Source organism: Sipha flava, unplaced genomic scaffold (genome assembly GCF_003268045.1).
Source record: "Sipha flava isolate LNK unplaced genomic scaffold, YSA_version1 38_pilon_pilon, whole genome shotgun sequence".
Taxonomy (NCBI): Eukaryota; Metazoa; Arthropoda; class Insecta; order Hemiptera; family Aphididae; genus Sipha; species Sipha flava.
In genome coordinates, this window is record NW_020273099.1 from 2,660,306 (window position 1) to 2,679,385 (window position 19,080).

A 19,080-nucleotide genomic window follows, 5' to 3' on the forward strand; every position below is an offset into this window, starting at 1 on the left:
GCTGTATCCAAATCTTGGTCATCGATTTCAGGCCTACGCAAGAGGTCCTGTATATCAATAGGTCTAGGGTTCCTGTCTCCTGGAAACCCTTTAACCTCGATCTGATATGTCTCCCAATAGGGACAATCAAATAGAGCGTAGCATGCTGTATCTTGGAGATGCATGCAGTACAAACACCGAACGTCTGGTACTCGACTTCTTCCGTGTATCCGAGTTGTGTCCCAAGTACTAGGATCTAATCGCAGGTACTACACTAGTTGGGTTCGGGATATTTTAAGTAAGTAACATAGTATTTTAAGTAAATATACAATCCGTTATTAGCTATTTTAATAAAAATCCCGGACCCAACTCGGACGGACGATTGTAAACTCCACCGGAATATCGGTTAAGATAAAAAGGTAATAAAAGATCTAAAAATAATGTTATTAATAAATAAATGTTTTTTAACTGTAATGGGTAGGTATATGTAAACTCAGTCAATTTTTTTCGTTTTTTGCCTGTAAATTCATTTACAGTCATCTAAAAAATGTATTTTATAAAAGTCATCCAATGTTCATATTTTTAGTAAAGTTCTTAACGAATTTCAAACCCATACTTATATAAAACTAAATGGCATATCTTAAGTAAATAAGCTTAAAAATTCGAAATATGAAAAAACGATAGTGTTACAGCATGTTATAAATAGATGCACTAATGGAGTAATACAAGACTTAAAATATTTACAAATTGTATCACATAATTTAGTTTACATACATGACATAACAATATATTTTTGGATTATTAGGTATAACAATTATTTATTATGATATTTTTACTGTGATTTAAATATTTAATGTGAACGATATATTATATTATAATTTTCTTTTTTTAATAATATATTACATTAATTTTATACTACCACTTGATTTTCTTCACTGATGGAGTTTTCTTGAACTCAATTTTACCTGATTTTTTTCAGTAGCGAAGTATACATGAACCCAATTTTACCTGTTTTTTTTTTCTGGTGGAGTTTACAGTAAAAAAAGGTACTTGTAACGGAGTTTACATGCGTCCACTCGGACACAGTCCTCGACCCAAACGATGCAGGTAGTTTCTAAAGCAGGGGTGGCCAATCCAAATAATCTTGAGGGCCACTTTGGAAATACATTACAGTCCCGAGGGCCACATATAAAATTATATTAGTATTTTGCACTAATAAAAAATAATTTTGAGTAAACATTTTAAACAGAATTAATTATTATTACAAAATAAGTTTTGGTGTACCTATTAATTATTTGAAATAAACAGAATTAATTATTATTGTTATTATCACCGTATTCTGAATCCAGTTCTTTCAAGAACTCTTCAAATGGTCGGTGCAGAAGCGGCATGTGATTGGACGTAATTCACTATTTTTATGACTACTTGCATAACATGTTCCGTAAGTGCGTCATGTGGATAGAAAGATCTTTGGCAGACCTTGTATTCCATTTTTTTCAATTCGGTAAAATAGTTCGAGCCACGTGGCTGTGGTGCCTCTATTTTTAAAATAAATAATATTTTCATAACACGTATAAATAATATTATTTCATCGCTATGTGGGTATGACGAGACCTGTTCCGTTGATGTTTTTTGATTGGCAGTTTACTAATTCGTGGAAATGCTTGCCACTGAGTTTTTATTGTACTCGAGAAGTTTTGGGTTTTGTCGGGGGACCAAGTCCAAGAAGCGTTAATACAGATACGTAACCTAACCTCGTACATACAAAATCAACGAGTGTTTATAATCATAAGATAAAATCCTAACAAAACTTTTTAATTGATAATAGATAGTTTTCGAACCAAATGAATGTTAAAAAAAATATTAAGAACATCAAGCAAAAAAGCGATTTGAACTGTTGTGTACAATTGAACATTGTTGAATTATATTTACCGTGAAAAAATATATATACATATTATATTACAACCTTATTTATGTACGGCTCTACGATAGTAATACCTATTATAAAACTTATACAAGGATGTAAACAATTTTATGATCTTGTTGGACGTGATGCTATAGAAGGTGTTGGGCTTTTCGGTGATTCCAGAAAAACGTATTAATCCGAGTCCGTAAAATAAAAAATAAAATAATATATATAAATAATACGTTCGTAACCGTGTCTTCAAGGTTTCGAGATTGACCGGCGAAAGTACTCCGAACCATCGTGCGCGTGTTTCATTAGGATTACATTGCACGTTAAAAAAGTAAATACATTACGATTGCTCTCTAAAATGAATTATACCTGGCACCCGCAAACGCCAGCCAGCCGGATATCGCACAATGGTTAGCGGTATTCGCTAACGTTGTTTGTCGAACAATTGAGTAGACCGTTATGGATGTATAACTGGTACCGACTTACGTAAGCTACAGTGGCACATTATAATGTCTGATTTATTGTTATAATTATTATTATTATCTGTTCATAATGTACCTTGGTGACAGAGATTGTTGTTTGTAAGATTTAAATTTCAGTTCAAGAATCTCATGAGCTCATTTTTTCTTAAGTTTTCTTAGAAAATAAACAATCCGTTGTTTTAATATTAAGCGTTAACATATAAACTGCATTTAACTCATAGTTTCAAGCCATATGAAAATAGTAATAGTTTTAATTTTACCATTATCGATTTAAATTGTTATAGTTTAATTGATGCTCGTTTAAATAATCACAATTTAAAACGTTTTCTGAGCAAAATGTAATCATCATAACTGAAAATAGTTTGATTAATTAATATGTGATGCATTATAAGAACATGTGGGTCGGATATAAATTCATATTTCGAAGCGTTAAAAATAGTTTTATATTCCATCGTATTGTTCTGCATTAAGTTAATAAAAAAGTATCATATTTTAATAATAGCCTGAATACATTTAATTCGATCGAAAGCATAACATTCAATAAACTCTTTAGTGAATTGACAGTGCTATGCAAAAAATAAATAATCGTTATTTTCGAAGCTTGTAATATTTCGAATGCATAGTATTAGTTAGACGAAACTTAGCGGTTTTAAATGTTCAACTTATTCAACCGTTGTCGTTCAGCGTTTAAAGTTCCCATGATGATTGAGCAAAAAAAAAAAAAAATTCTGATGTATTTTCTATGTCCACGGTTGTAATGAAATTGATCAGCAAACGATGTGCCTTGAATGTATTCAAATGGAACATAAAATTATCTTCGTCTCGGTTGGTTAAAGATTGTGCAAGTATTTTATATTATTCGGAAAATTTGATGTATCTAACTAAAACGATTCAATTATTATATCCGTGATTTTATAAGATAGTGGCACGTCAGATAATCAACAATATTATTGTACACATATATTCAGAGCTGTCCTAAGGATTTTAGGGCCTGGAGAAAATTAATTCGGAGGCCCCTCGCAGTGCCGTCCCGAGATTTTGTGGGACCCTGGGAAACATTAGTAACTTAAAACTCCTTAATAAATATCATATTATATATCGAAATAAGATTATTGAATATTTTTCATTTTCGTTTATTTATTTATTCGTACAAACATACTTACTAATACAATATGATGCTAGTGATTGTTAAAAAATGAAATGTAAACAAAGTACTATAATATTATTAATATAATATACTTATAAAATGTATAAAATTATTATTTTGGTTAGTCATAGCTTTCTTATATTAAATCATACAAATGCAAATACATAATATTTTTTTTTTAACAAATGTCTCAGGTTTTTTGTTAAATGTTGTCAGTGACAACTTGTTTCATTAGACATAATTATAATGAATATTTGAGATTTTTTGAAAAGATAAAATTAAATATAAGTTAATAATACGGATACAGAATAATTAAATGAAATTGATTTCCCTGCTTTTCTGTGTTGCAAAGTTTTGAATTATAGTTTCATAGTTAATTTTTTCTTATATTTTTTTTTCAATTGTTAACGTTGCTAAACCTGTTAATCTTCGTTGGGAAATGGAATTTCTCAAGTAGTTCTTAGTATGTTTCAATTTAGAGAAATTGTGTTCGACTCCAGCCGAAGTAATTGGTCTGGTCAATATTATTCGGAATGCGATATATACGTTAGGAAAGCCTCCACATGTTTTTTTAAGAAAGAAAGAAGTACAATTGGTGTTGCAGGTTCTTCTACCATAATTCTGCAAATAATCAATTTTTCATACAGTTCATTGGCACAAATATATTTTTCTTTATTTACTGTAAGATATAATAAAAAATCCATAAAATTTTTTAACATATCTAACTGTGATAAATATCGAAGTTTATCATCTCTGTATAAAAATCCAAACAAATAATTGTATTTTTTAATTTGTCCAAATATTTTTTTTACAGATTCTATAACTCCATATGTAACTATCAGAAAATGTGAAAATTATAAATGATATTCAGAATCTTGGATTGGATTAATATTTCATAAAGAAAAATAGTTTGGAAATAATATATTAATATCAGTAATTTCTAATGGGTAACGCCGAATATTTCTTATAAATGTGGACTATAAGAGGGACTGTTTAAATTTTTCTAGGGTGTGGGGAAAATGGTCCTATTTCTCTTTCCCTAGCGACGACCCTGCATATAGTATTGAGTATACTTCATGATATACCAGCGATTTTCTAACTTTTCATATCCCAGTGTTATACTAACGATTTTTAAAAATTATCACGTACCATTTTAAAAGCGATTATGAATAATTCTTACGTGTATTGGCTCATTAATAAATTCTAATACTCAAAGATATTTTTCAACTATGGTTTTTAGCGTACCTACCTCTTACAAGATTTTTGTATACTAATATAATACTAATACTAATACTATTTATTAGCTGAGTATCACTCTTGCAGTCTTATATAACAAGTATAACTTTTATAAGTTAACAACATTCTGTACGAGTGATCATAAATGTATTTATTTATTTATTATGATGGTTTCTTATTTGCAATCGCGAGGTAGGTTCAACACTTTAATCTGAGTTTGCAACGATACTTTTATGTTTGATATTATTCTACGTATTTTTGTGTACTATAAACCCACTTATGTTGTACACTCCTCAGTCGAATAGTATGCATCTTGCAGGTTTGACATCATGATATATGAAAGCAGTAATATTATTAAATGAATTGCTATGTGTGTTAATCATTTTCTGCAATACGGATATCACGCTGACACGTCCATCTCAATTCTATTCCTTTGTCGTCTCATCGTAGAATTATTAATTCGATGAAATGAAGATCTAAGTATAGAATTTAATATATTATACGATAGTGTTATTATTAGTATACTCGTACTTATTATTTGATACGCTAAAAACGTTTATCTTCGAACACAAATTTAAAACTTCGAGAAATATTTATAGGGTCAATATTAAAACTTCTACTCGATATCGCTGTACGTATCGTAGTTTATTTTTTATTAGTAATATCCATATATCATCTGTCATTATTTTCCAAGAACTAGAAGTTATAAGAATCAGTAGCATGATTTTATTTGTTTCCGATTTGAAGCATATAACATATTTTTTTCATAAATTATTATGAAAAGTCGAAACCTCAAACATTCATTTTGTATATTATATTTATTTTACGTTCATTTTTTTAAAAATTTTTTAAGTTTTTTTTTGACGAATTTAGTCATATTTTATGAAGTATTATAGGTTTGTGTTATTGTAGTATCTTAAGACTTTTTAACCTTATTAAAATAAAAAAAAACTTATTATCTAATATAACACACTTAATTCACAGGAATCGTTTGAAAACATAAATTTAACTTAAATTAAATTAAATTAAATTAATTTAACTATCGACAGCCAAACTTGCTGTAAGGGATAATATTTTTTACGAGTTATATGTAATATACTTTAACATAAATTTAACTTAAAGTATATTACATATAACTCGTAAAAAATATTATGCCTTAAAGCAAGTTTGGCTGTCGATAGTTAATTATATGAGTTCCAAAAAAACACTAATCGTTTTAGTTAACAGTTATCATTTGCAAATTTCATAAATATTCTAATGCGTGTTGAACATTTATTTGCTATACATAAGCATTATTATATTTGTATTGCTTTTCTACATCTTAATCGAGTCGTGAAAATGTATTAAAATGTCATTATCCACCAGATAAAGAATGTTCAATGATTCGTTACATCGTATTTCGATAAAAATTTATCGTTGAGTTACGAACGTTATTTGTCGCGCACTCCTCTCAAGCTCGTATCTTTTCCGGAGAAAACCAAGCGATTGCCGAGATCGAAAACGTTCGACATTTAATGCGCGCCCGCGCCTGTGTCATCGTACTTCTTCTTCCATGAGTTCCTTTGCGTTCCGGATGTTGGATATCATATCGGCAATGTCGTTCCTATCAAGGTATGCTCGAAATCATAGGCGTGCGCACAGAGGCAGCAAGGTGTGTTCTTGCTGCCCTTGGATGGTTTGAATATATTTGTAAGGGTCGAACTGGTCCAAGCTGGGCTACCACACCGGTAATTCTCAATATGAAATAAGTTGTTTATCCAAAAAGTGTATTGCTACCAAGCTAATCTTTTCTGTGTTTAAACTTTAAATAGGCTTTGAAGCTTAAATTTGAGCTTAAAAATATTAACTTAATACTCATGTACGGGCTGGTAAAAATATTCGCTGCCCCGACTCGAAACTCTGCGCACGCCTATGCTCGAAATTAATCCATTGATGTTGTACTGTACCAGTCGCGAAGATTCTTCATCCAAGATATTCTTCCGACACTTCTTTTTCCTTCTATCTTTCCTTGTGATATAAGCCGGAGTTGATTATTTCTCGTAATGCGTCCAATGTATTCAAGCTTCCAAGCTTGTATCGTTGTTCATTGTTCCTCCCGTTTGCCCTTCGTTTCCAGTACCCTTTGGTTAGTAACTCGATGTGTCCATGACATTTTTAACACACGCCTATACAACCACATTTCAGAGGCTTCGATTTTTTCGCATGTGAAATATCAAATCAAACCGGTATGTACCAATCGTACGGTCGAAAATGTTTAACCCGCCGCGCGTGCAGTGCGCTGTCGCTGTCGCCGCGCACGCGGCCAGGATTTTTAGCGTGACGAAGAAAGCGGCTTCGGGGACACGATGCGTCACTGGACACTTCGCCGTTACGCAATATTATGGTTTTTTCGTTGGTTTTTTTCCTCTCGTGTTCTCCGGCACCGGTCGCTCGCACCTGTGTTATTATTATTGTTATGGCACGATTGCGTTCGTCCCGCGCTCGAGGCCGAACGAAAAACGACGACCGGCACGCGTGCGGTTCCGGTACATCTGTAGCAACACCGCCGGTGACTCAGAATAATACGCTTATTACGCAACCGCGGTAGTGGTACTGCGACAACCCGGGGTGGCCCGGACTTTCACGCGGCGTGGGCGCGTTCGTCAACACCGCGGTCGGCACCGCACGACCGATCTCGTTCCGATGTCGGAACGGACGTGTAATATATGTAAATAATAGTGCGACGTAGTCGAACACCGCGCGGGGCCAATGCACGCGGTTATATCACGTTGTTATTGTTCTAGCAGTCGGTACGGTTAGCTTACGTTTCCATCCGTCCGTGTACGATCGCGTATGGCTAGGAAATCCGTCGTTCGTTTCCAGTAAATTATGTAACGTTATCACGTGGTACATTCACGTAGCAATACAAAAATGACTCGACAGACGTTTTTTACGTCCTAGCAGCTTTATTATTTATAGTATAGTAGTTATAGTATTTCGTCATCGGTTTCGTATCCTGCGTCGCGATTCGGCGTGTTCGCTGTGTGGTACATACCGCCGAATCGTAAAACGTTTCGATTTCTGATTGGGTTAATTTTCCCTGTTGCTATCGGTTTCAGGGGTATTTTTTTTCAAACATTCCTGTGGCGAAAAGGATAAACAATAATAAAACACGATTTTTGTGAAAATCGATTGATTTTTTTTTTTTTTTAAAGTATTAGGTTACGACCAAACGGTTGGATTAGCGCACAATAATGATATTATATCATAGCGTATAACATTCAATTATTATTGAAAATCATAATAACATGATAACATGTTCGGTATATTATCGACGGTTTTTTACTTTGAATTCGTGAGTAAACTAATAACCGTGATTGTATTGTTCTATCGATTGTTTCAAATCCATCTGAATCCATTTTCGTAGAGACTTTAACGGTTGGCCAGAACAAGATCACGGTTCATAAAAAACATATATAAAATTTTTATAGGATGACATTTCGGGAATACGGTAAATGCTGAATTTATAATAAGCGTTCTGAGATTTGCGGAAATGATTAAGCAAGGCATTTTTCAAACATTTTCAAAAATCCCAGTTCAATATTTAAGTATAATTAGTGGTAAATTTTAGATTTAGAAAATCAATGTAGTGAATGTTAGTTGGAAAATATTAAATAATATATGTTTTCAAATCGGTGATACTTGGGAAGTAATCTTTTCAAAACCTACATTTATAAAAATATATCTATGATTTACTGTATCTTCTTACTCGTATAATATAATCAATTAGGAGGACTAACGCTGTAATGAAGATTGAAAATGAAGAGAAAATTAAACGAAAAATATCGAAAATTAACTTTAATGTAACAACTTTTCAATAAATTGTTGTTATGTATAATTTATTGTTATATAGCATCTTAACATTTATAGTGGCACCGTCGAGTAACCGGTGACACGCTATAATATCGTAAAAGAATATGGTTTAATTTATGATAGATTTAAATTTTATTTTAACTATCATTTTAAAACGAAAGTGTACTTTTATAGTTAAGTATTTGATGAGATTTAAATAGTAGAAAAATGGAAGATAAATATTTTCTAAGAGTGACGGAAAATAAAAGATGAATATGTGTAAATTTATGAATAATTCTAAAAAAAACTAATAATCCGATGAAAGATTAATTGCTATGAGCAACAATTATGTACATAAGCTAGTGAAGAATGTCGAAAATTATTGACTACTATTGCACAGAAGTTGTAAACGCGACTATGAACATTAACTGATTTATACTAGGGGTGGTCAATAAGTCAATCGTGGCATGAGTTCAAGTCGATTGTGACTCCTATTCATTTTTTTTGGATTTTTTCAGAAAATAATTTAAATATTTCTTTTTCTTTTTGTAAATTTTTATATTTTTCTTCAATCCAAGGATATAAGAATTGGATTAATAATAATTAATTAAGTTCATATATGTATTCTTAATATATAGTAATGAATAACTATGAAAAACGAAATAATATACGGAGATTGCTATGTAGGTATATTGTACGTAATTTAATTGATATTTCATATTAATGGTATTTATCGCGTTTGTAAAAATTGATGAAAAATATTCTAAAATACGTGTTTTGTGAAATTGTAAAATTAAAGTTATTCTAACTTATTAATATTGCAAATAGAAGAAATAGAGGAGGCTTTTTTATTGTCGACTGTGACAGCCTAGAAAAACTCAAAAGTCGATCACAAGTCTATAATTGACCATATAGTATAAATAATAGACGCGGGCATCTGATCGGTTATGAATACCCGAGCACTATTTTATTTTCGTTTTATTCTTTTGAATAAATGTGTATAACCAATGCCTACACGTAGTAATATGCATTTTTATGGTATTGTATTGTACATGGTATTATAAGCGTTGCTTAGTATAATTTTATACCATGGTGTTAAATTCGTATACGAATTTTTTTCCACTTACAACCATCAAAGCCAGACGATGGAACATGATCGGTCACACATTGAGGTACGAAAACTATATTGGTTTATAGAATAATATAAGAGAAAATCAAATGTAAGATAGAGACCGGGGACGTGGAAGAACATAATTTGTCGAACAAATAATCTCCGTCGCTAGATTATCAAGCAGCCGATCACACAGAACCGAAAAGGTTAGCAGAAGACGGAGGAGAGCGGAGGATGTACGATTGGAAAACCTATGATAGGGTCCTAACACGAGAAGAAGAACAGGCACGTCGTATAATACGGTGAAGTGCTTTAATGTACGGACAGTGTTAAGGAAAAGTTTGTTTTTTTGTTTTAGCTTAACTATTATTTCAAAATCAATAACATAAAAAGCACGCAGAAAATAATAAATATGAAGAGAACAGAAAAATAACGAACAGAAAAAAATAAAGAACAAAAAAAAAAAAAAAAGAATTAGAACAAATAAACGAATAAACATCAAACGAAATTAGGAACCCAGGGGATCTTATAGAATTTAAAACGCTTAAAACGACTGGAACGGGATTAGAAATGGGAAAGTTTATGATACGCGTATGCCACAAGGTGCGCGTGAACACGGTACGACAAAGGAAAACGATAAAACGCCGTATACGGCTACCCACGCGCGCCGAACACGTGGAAACGCACGGCGGACGGATTACCCAACGCGTTGTTTACGCGGAGGCGCTGCTGGTGCGCGCGCGGCGCGTGCGTCTCGGACCGGTGTTCCGCGACCAATAAAACGACGGACGGCCGACCGGTGCGCGGTCAGTGTCATCCGAACGGTCAACGAACGCGCACGGCTCTCCGAGACCGCACGCACGTCACAACAACGCGGTACCATCGCGGAGCACGTCCGCATAACGGTTGAACAGCCCAGTGGCGAGCATTCCGCCGCGCCCGGACCCTACGGTGAGTGATTTTGTTTTCGTGGCGATCGCCGCGCACCGCAGTTAACTGCTCTCCGTTCAATTCTAATCGCGTTTACCGATATCGTAACGCGTACCGCGCGCGGATCTTTGGGGGTACGGCGATCGGTCGGGTAACGCTTAAAATCGTCAATTTTTCCAACACCATCGAACCACAACGCCCCCGGGGGGGGGGGGGGCGTTAACGGTCGATCGCGTCGCGCTACCCGGCGCACGTGCCACGATTTCCCATTGGATCCGATCGAATCTTGTTCAAACGTTTGATCCGTTCGTTAAGATGTTCGTCAAAATCAATGGGCGTTGACGCTATAAAATATAATATTGATTATTTGTAGTATTTAAAGATTTAATTCCGCTATGGTATTATGGTGCAGATACGTTTAGGGTATGTACCTTCTAAACCACTAAAAATTGAAAACCAACCCAGACACTGAGTCTGTACAATATTATGCTGTGTTAAATACGTTAACGTTTGTTTGTTCTGTTGAAAATTATGATAATAATTCAGTTCCCGTAAACGGGAGTGGGATTATTTCGAGTGACCTAATTTACCGCAATAATAACAACTGTTGCATACAAATTTGAAAAACTGACACCCACGTGGTAGATCAAGTGTATTCATACAATCATTGCATAAATATAAAAGTTTATTTTACGCGCTGAAAAATAAAATATTACAGTGCACTAAGGCTAATATACTATTTCCAATAAAGGTTTAAATCATTTTATGAACAAATAACGAACATATGGTTTGCACGCGTGTTCACCTATAACCGCTACAATAATACAATATTATTATTGTGTGCTGTTACAGTGACTTTAACGCAACGAAAACCGAGGGATGAAGACGAGCCACGAGGTGCTGCCGATGTTGGCGGCGTTGTTACTAGCGTCGTCGGTCGCTAGCCAGTCCATGTCGTTTCCGGACGCGGCCACCGACGCCACGGCTACCACCGTGGAGAACGGTACGGCCACCGGTCGCGATAGCTCCGGCGGCAACAGGAACGGCAAGAACCTGTTCAACTGGCTGGGGAGCTTCGCGGAAGAGGACTCGGACCCGTACCTGTCGTCGGCCAACGGCGCCTGTCTGCAGGGCGATATGACCGAGTGCTTCAAGGCGCGCGCCCTGTCCGGCCTCGATGATTTTTTCGTGCGTGACTCGTACCGGCTCAACGACCACGTGCGGGTCATCCGGCTGCAGGGCGACAACGATGGTCGCTCGTCCAGGGCGTTCGAGTTCTCGACGGACCAGCGTCCTGAAGACACCGAGTGGGACAGGCTGGTCAAGTTCGCCATGCGCAAGGTCGAACGGTTCCTGCGATCCACCGCGGTCGAGGTCCAGGTGCCCGACGAGCTCACCGAGGGCGGACGGTACTCGCCCAGGTTCATTGACGAGATATCCTCCGAGCTGGACACGCTCGAAGACAAGAAAGCCAGCATCATCAGTGAGTACCATAGTACAATATAAATGATTATAAAAATAACGATCTAATGTCCAGAAGGCAAGTGATATAACGATATATTTTAGTAATAAAAGTTGTGATAAAAAGAAAAATTATAGAGGGAGTGAAAAAAAATCCTAAAAATAAAAAATACACAGTTGTATTCATGTAAAAAACATACCGAAATAATTATAATAACAGTTACATCACGGTAAGTGAACATATATTACACAAAGTCTAAATACATGTATAACTGTCTTATTTTATACTATATATATATAATATAATGTAAAATAAGACAGTTATAAGATAATAATAAAATCTTTAATTTGATTGCAATGCTAGAGTATTATATATAGAGGGCTTGTAATAGCTTTTGTTGAGAGCATAATACTATTTATACAAGTCATAATATAATAATATCTGAACCGATAAAATATCCGTTATGTAAATATCATAAGTACTCCATATCATACACCCCTCAATATTCGTGGGTTGTTTGTGCTACCAGCTATTTAATTTTGAAATTCTTTACTTTATATATTTTCTTGTTGAATAGTATTACTATTAATTTGGCAAGGACCTCCTGATTATAATATGACCGCTTTTGCGATTCGGATACCGTAAATAAATGTTAGTTGTTTGTGATAGGTTAATTATGTTGATTTGAATTCGGGACGGGAACCGATATTTATCGTTAACGCAAATTATTTAGCACTACCATTCCAAAGCGGTTTATAACGGCAATGATTAGAGTGCGGTTTGTATTCCATTTGACTTACTGACCTCGGCCAACCGGCAATATCCACTTGCAGTCTACTACGCACGTATTTGTGTTTGTTCGACGGTTTGAGCTACGACAGGACTACAATCGAAAAACAAATACGAAGACCATTATACTTGTTTCGAGACTAGTGAAAACCGAATATATTTAATATTTATAAGCTCACGCACTCGGAATTTTCAATTTCTTTAATAATACCAACTCGAAAGTCGATATTTTCCAATCGATAGTATCTGTATAATCGTATACATACAAACGGGTGTGTTTAGAAAGTTCAAAAACCCTTGGTGTCTGCAGGTGTATATGATTTCATATGATTAAGTGCTTAAAGTAACGTAAACTGTAGCGTATTAATATTTTTATGTATGTAATCCTCACTCGGACGCACCGCACAATTTGATTACTGTCACGTCTAACCTTTTGATGATTGTCATTGATGACAATGGTAATTTTTTTGACGTTGTATTTGATACTGCACCACGTAGGTACACCATTTGCTGATAATCATTATTCCGATGCAAAAAGACCTTTATTGACGGGCGGCTACATTTAGAAATACAAATTGTGCAAGAGTATCCGCTGTACGGAAGGTATTGTGCACAATTATTATAGCCGGATAGGATTTTCAGAATACGTGTTGTACTATTACATATAATATTATTATATATCCGTGAATGGAGGATTCGCTGTTTTACATTTAAATATACATAATATACACACCACATGTGTATGTGTTACATGAAAGTTTGCCAGTGCTCATAGATAAATGACAACATATACGTTACTACATCACTATTTAAACAGAAAAATATTTACGTCAGAACCTTACTTTGTTATATGTCCATTAATTTTGCCTATAAACCGTACATATTTTTTATTTTATTTACTTATTTATCGAACAGGCGCGATGTCGGTATGCCTCTCATAGCTATGTGTTTGGTCAAATTGTCTTGGACAACAACTTCAGCTTATGTATACATAATATAGTATACAAATAATTACGTATTCGTATAAGTAATTCGATCCGACGGTCTACTTTCTCCCCAGCAATCATCTAGAATTTTCTACGAAGTATTTGGTTTTAATATTTCCTCGCCGCACATTAAACGACAAACATAGTGTACATAAAATATACCATCAAAGTACACTCGGTTTGGGTTATTTCTGATTTCACATTATTGTTGTTGCTTCAAACTGGTTAAAGAACAAAAAAAAAATTGTTCATACGTGTAAGGTCACTTACTTTCGAACGTTCCGATTATCGAAACATAATGTGATTTCATTGTGATGTGATGAAAACTTCGTAATAAACTCAACGTTGACGTAAACATTTGGGCGTTGAGTGCCCGGGACGATTTTAGATTATTCGGTTCAAGACGAGGGTAATTCTCTGCGTACTACAATTCGTTATATTATAATATGTATCCGTCAAACGGTTGTTTTTTTCTTGTTTTTCTGTCGTTCTTAAATCGCTTCTTATTTTTTATTCTATCTCTTTTTTTCTCTTCCTCTTAGCCTGCTTCTCTCTCAAATTCGACCGACGGAATGCGCGCGCGATTTTATATTTTTTTTCAAACGTCTTGTAAGTGTCTATAATATGAATAATATCTACGTTTTGTTTGCGTGCTCGTCCAGCTTTCTATTATTACGCTCAGCAAATAAAAAACCCGAGCAAATCGTTAAGTGCTGTGCCTAATGACGGTTGGTTGATAATTCGCTAGAAAAATTTGCAGGTCGTGATTATTAGATGACGGTCCGTGTGCTAACGGACTTCCTCCTTCCGCGGTTTTATGCATAATAATATAATATGTAAACGTGGACAAAAAAAAAAAAATAAATATTATCTCGTTTATGTAATAGGTACAATATATAATGGCCGAGCGTAAAAGCGCGTTGTTGGCGTCATGAAATTAACGTATGACGCTGATCGTCGTTGTCATCACGACTCGTGATTCATTTGTATCGCAGTGATAGTGAGTAATAAATTAAACGAATAATAATAAGCAACCAACGTGTTCCGCAGGATTTCCGTATTATATATTATATTATACAATTTCGCTAGTGATAATATACAATACTGTTTAATAATTTTAACTGTTTTACATAACGAAAACGAAATCACTGGTAAAAGGTTCAACTTTTTGAATGGACACAAATTAGGGCATGCACGAAATGCTTTCGAATCTATTTAGTCGTTTTCTAGTTGGTATTATGATGTGCCCGAAAGCAGTGGTGTATTATGTTTATATTCGTTACTGTTATATGTTTGTAGGGAGTTGTTTGTTATTTAAATTTTATCCTTTGTAACCATACCATTGTGCATGAAGTAGTTTACTTATACACGTATTATATTATCCGAATGATTTTCACGACACTGTTAAAATATTAGGTTTTTGTTGTCATTTGACTATTTTGCACTTTTTATCTCGTTAAGAAAAAACAAAGAATAAGCATACATACTATATAGTTCTATATACATACTAGACCTTTTCATCAGTGATCGTTGATGTGTTGAAAAATGAGCATTAAAAAATTTGAATTTTATACCTATTCCTAAGAGTTTTGAATTTATCGCTATTAACACTCTAGTCATCCAAAATAAATCTAATTAAATAAATACTATTAACATTGTAAATTATCGTTTCTAAAATTTGTATTTACTATCAATTTAAGTTTTAAAAATCACGAAACATTTGTAAACAAAACCTAAGCAATTAAGAAGCCGCGTTAAAATGAAGCGTGGTCATCGCAGATCAGTTACTAGTTTTTACTAGCAATTTGTGTTTTTCGAGTAACAAGTAGACGGTATATTTATTCGTGTTGATTGCATTAAACCTAATTCTTATAATATTATTAAAGAATTTAATTGAAAATCAAAATCAAAGATCTTATTCGTCCTCTATGTTATTGTATATCAATAGCTGATGGTTTTTTTTTCTTTTCCAGCCAAGAAAAAAGTGAAAAAGCTACTGGTCCCGTTGTTGATCGTGTTGAAACTGTTCAAGTTGAAGCTGTTGCTTTTCTTGCCACTCATTCTGGGTCTGGCATCGTTCAAGAAAGTGTTGGGTTTCCTGGCGCTAGTCGTGCCCGGCCTCATCGGGTTCTTCAAACTGTGCAAGCCCGACCTGCAGCACAACTACGGCACGTTCGGCCACAGTAGCTACTACCACAGACCGTCACACGGCAGTAGCGGGCCTCCACCACCGGGGCCTGTGTACACACCGTACCGCGAACACCAGGAACCACAGTTATCCCCGTGGCGCGAACAACAGGACCCGCAGCAGTACCTATACGAGTCACAGGACGCTCAGCCGTCGTACGGACAGCCGTATAACAACCGGCCGGTCCGGAATCAGCCGGACGTCCAGCAAGAGGCGGCACCACCGTTGCCGGTTAACAGCTTCCGACCATCTTCCGGTTCTGTTTCCTTCAAGGACGATGCCAACGACATGGCGTACAGTGCCTACAACCGGCAACAGTAAACGAACAACACCATATACGGACGATTGTAGTGCATGACGACAGATTTGTCGGTCCGCATCGTCGAGATCGCACCGTCGTTTGACGCGACTTTGTCGTTTTTCGATTGCTCAACTTCCTCCGCAGTCTCCTACTCCTGTTTCTCTTTCTCTCTCTCTCTCTCTATATATATATATATATATATATACATATGTACATCCTTCAGTTTTTCTTCCCCCGTTTACATCTTCCCTTTTCTATACAACACACAGGCGCACACCTCACATAACATCAGTATGTTAATTATTCATCTAAATCGTTATTTGTCATAACAGTGTTATATGTCGATCCGTTTTCGATTCATTAGCTAAATTGATTGCATAAAATCCTAATCGTTTCAATCGTCATTATTCAAAACAAGCACGAAAACATCAATAATAATATGACGTGCTCGATCGGATTTTTAGATGAATCGATTCACGTCGATATCCACGTGTTTAGCGTAAGCAATTTTAAAATTTGTCTACGCTCAGTTCCTTATAACCCCACATGGATTAAATCGTTTTTAATAGCGGCAAACATTTTTAATGTTAATAGTACATAAGTTTAACATAAAATTATATATAGAATCATATTTATTTTTGTTTAAACCCCCATATAACGGGTGATTTTTACCTATCATTAACACAATTTTGTATTATGTTGTAAATATATATATATTATTATTATAATTATTTAAAAATATCGAAATTGTCTGAAAATATATTTTTATTATTAAAACACCTCTAGATTTAAGTATATCATAGGAATGAAAGAAATAGTTTATGGCTATAAAATAGAAATGTACACAAGGTATAATAGATAATTAATTGAAATTAATAGCTTTACTCTACACTTAGGTAATACCTCTCATTGTAAAATAATAAGCATTTTAATACGACACTGCAGATCACGCAGTTATAATTTACAAGGAGTTCAGTATAGGCAATTTAAATGAAATTAAAAAATATCTGAATCCAATGATTACTGTCCAAGAGATTTTTATAGAAGACGTGCACAAATTCATTTTTATCAGTAATACTTCCATCTTTTGCACTTGTAATAGTATGGTATAATGTATATTATTAAATTAGTTAGTTAAACTCGAGTACTTATCAATAATATTCTATCGAAGACTTTTTTTTAAATTTTTAAATGCATTTTTTCTCGATGTACGTTTGATTTTAGAAAATAGCCAACTAAAATAACTGAATCTAACTGAATGTAAAAAAATTATCAAACATTTTCGGTATAGGATTATAATTATATTTTCAATCTATTATTGACGGGACATTTTCGAATATTTTACCTGCCTATTTGAAGCATTGAACTAAATAAAATTCGACGTTAATTAAATATTATGTGTTGTTTTTTTTTAAGAAAAAAAAATTGAACGATCTGCTTTTATTTTTCAGTTATTTGATTTAGTAATGTTATCACGAACTTAAGTTGTTTTTGAAATTGAACATACTGTTAAAGAACAAAATATTCTTCATTTATGTTCGTTAAATTGGTGATAAAATCAAATACGAGTAAAAGTTAATATTTATTATAATTATTTAACAGTTGAATGTAATAATAATATGTTCATATTTTAGTAATAGAAGTACTAATATTTTATCTGTATTTACGAATATAAATTTAAAATACCACTCAATCGCTGACTGATCAGTATAAAGCCAAAACTACCATACTGATACGTTTGAAATATTGAGAAAATGTACTAATTTTTATTATTTGGTACACTAATGAATAGATGGATTTCAATTTTGAGTAATCTAAGAAATATTTTGTTTTGTTTAGTACATAATTGAATAATTATTGATTAAGGTTAGTAGTATAAATAAATATCATCAAAGAATACGATATTATTTATTACGATTCCGTTTTTTTCAAGCTAAATTATTTTTTCTGTCGAAGAAGTAATTATTCTAATCTAAAATATATTGAAAACATATCCCGGGCGAGGCCGAATTATTCAGCTAGTTTAATAATATATTTAAGCATAGAAGTTACGTATCTTATTAAATTTAGCCTAGGTGCTAATCTTTGGTAAGCACACGTACATGATGTTTTCGCACTTGCTTATTGGTGTGTCGATGACGCACGAAATGTGTACATGTTCAACAGTTTTAATCCGTTGTCTCGAAATCCTCTCGAATTCCCTACGTTATTTCTCAAACATTGTACTGCGTCGTCGCAGATTTAAAGAAAAAGAAATTTGTTTAAAAATTCAAATGGAACTTGACACGTTCATGAGAGATTATTGTACACTCGCATTTAGTCTACCGCCCGTGCTACGGATGTATCAATCGTACCGACACTAGTCTCGGTGACAAACCCTATTCATGGTCGCTCAGTTTTATAATATAACGATGACGTGTACATTTTGTCTGCGAGACGAAGCCGTTGCGGCGGAGTGTGGAGAACGTCTCCTCGGCTGAAACGTTTCCGGGAACGCACTTAGCTTTGCTTTGCTGGTGTAAAATTGCGGTAATAACCTGCTGGGTGACTATTTCGTTATAACTGTTTTTTTATTTTTTTCCAATCCAAAAATCATTAACTTGACTGAAAAAAGCTGCATTTACGGTTGAATGTTTTTATTTCATGGTCATTTTGCCAGTAAATTTGTTCTCTAGTGGATAATGTGAATAATATGTATGAGATTTAAAAAAAAAAATAATAAT

At 34.1% G+C, this 19,080-nt stretch overlaps 1 protein-coding gene across 1 annotated transcript; it reads left to right on the plus strand.

Moving 5' to 3' along the window:
• The first annotated feature begins 10,490 nt into the window (after positions 1 to 10,490).
• Positions 10,491 to 17,377, plus strand: LOC112688404. The gene is made up of 3 exons (XM_025561571.1): positions 10,491 to 10,652; positions 11,484 to 12,114; positions 15,842 to 17,377. Exons 2-3 carry the CDS (start codon positions 11,511 to 11,513, stop codon positions 16,375 to 16,377), a joined length of 1,140 nt encoding a protein of 379 aa, XP_025417356.1. The 5' UTR covers positions 10,491 to 10,652; positions 11,484 to 11,510; the 3' UTR covers positions 16,378 to 17,377.
• The last annotated feature ends 1,703 nt before the right edge of the window (positions 17,378 to 19,080 follow it).

Excerpts from the sequence above, each read along its gene's own strand:
- LOC112688404 (XM_025561571.1), top strand. The coding sequence starts at position 11,511 with ATGAAGACGAGCCACGAGGTGCTGCCGATGTTGGCGGCGTTGTTACTA. Across the intron at positions 12,115-15,841 it reads CAAGAAAGCCAGCATCATCA|CCAAGAAAAAAGTGAAAAAG; the intron begins GTGAGTACCATA and ends TTTCTTTTCCAG.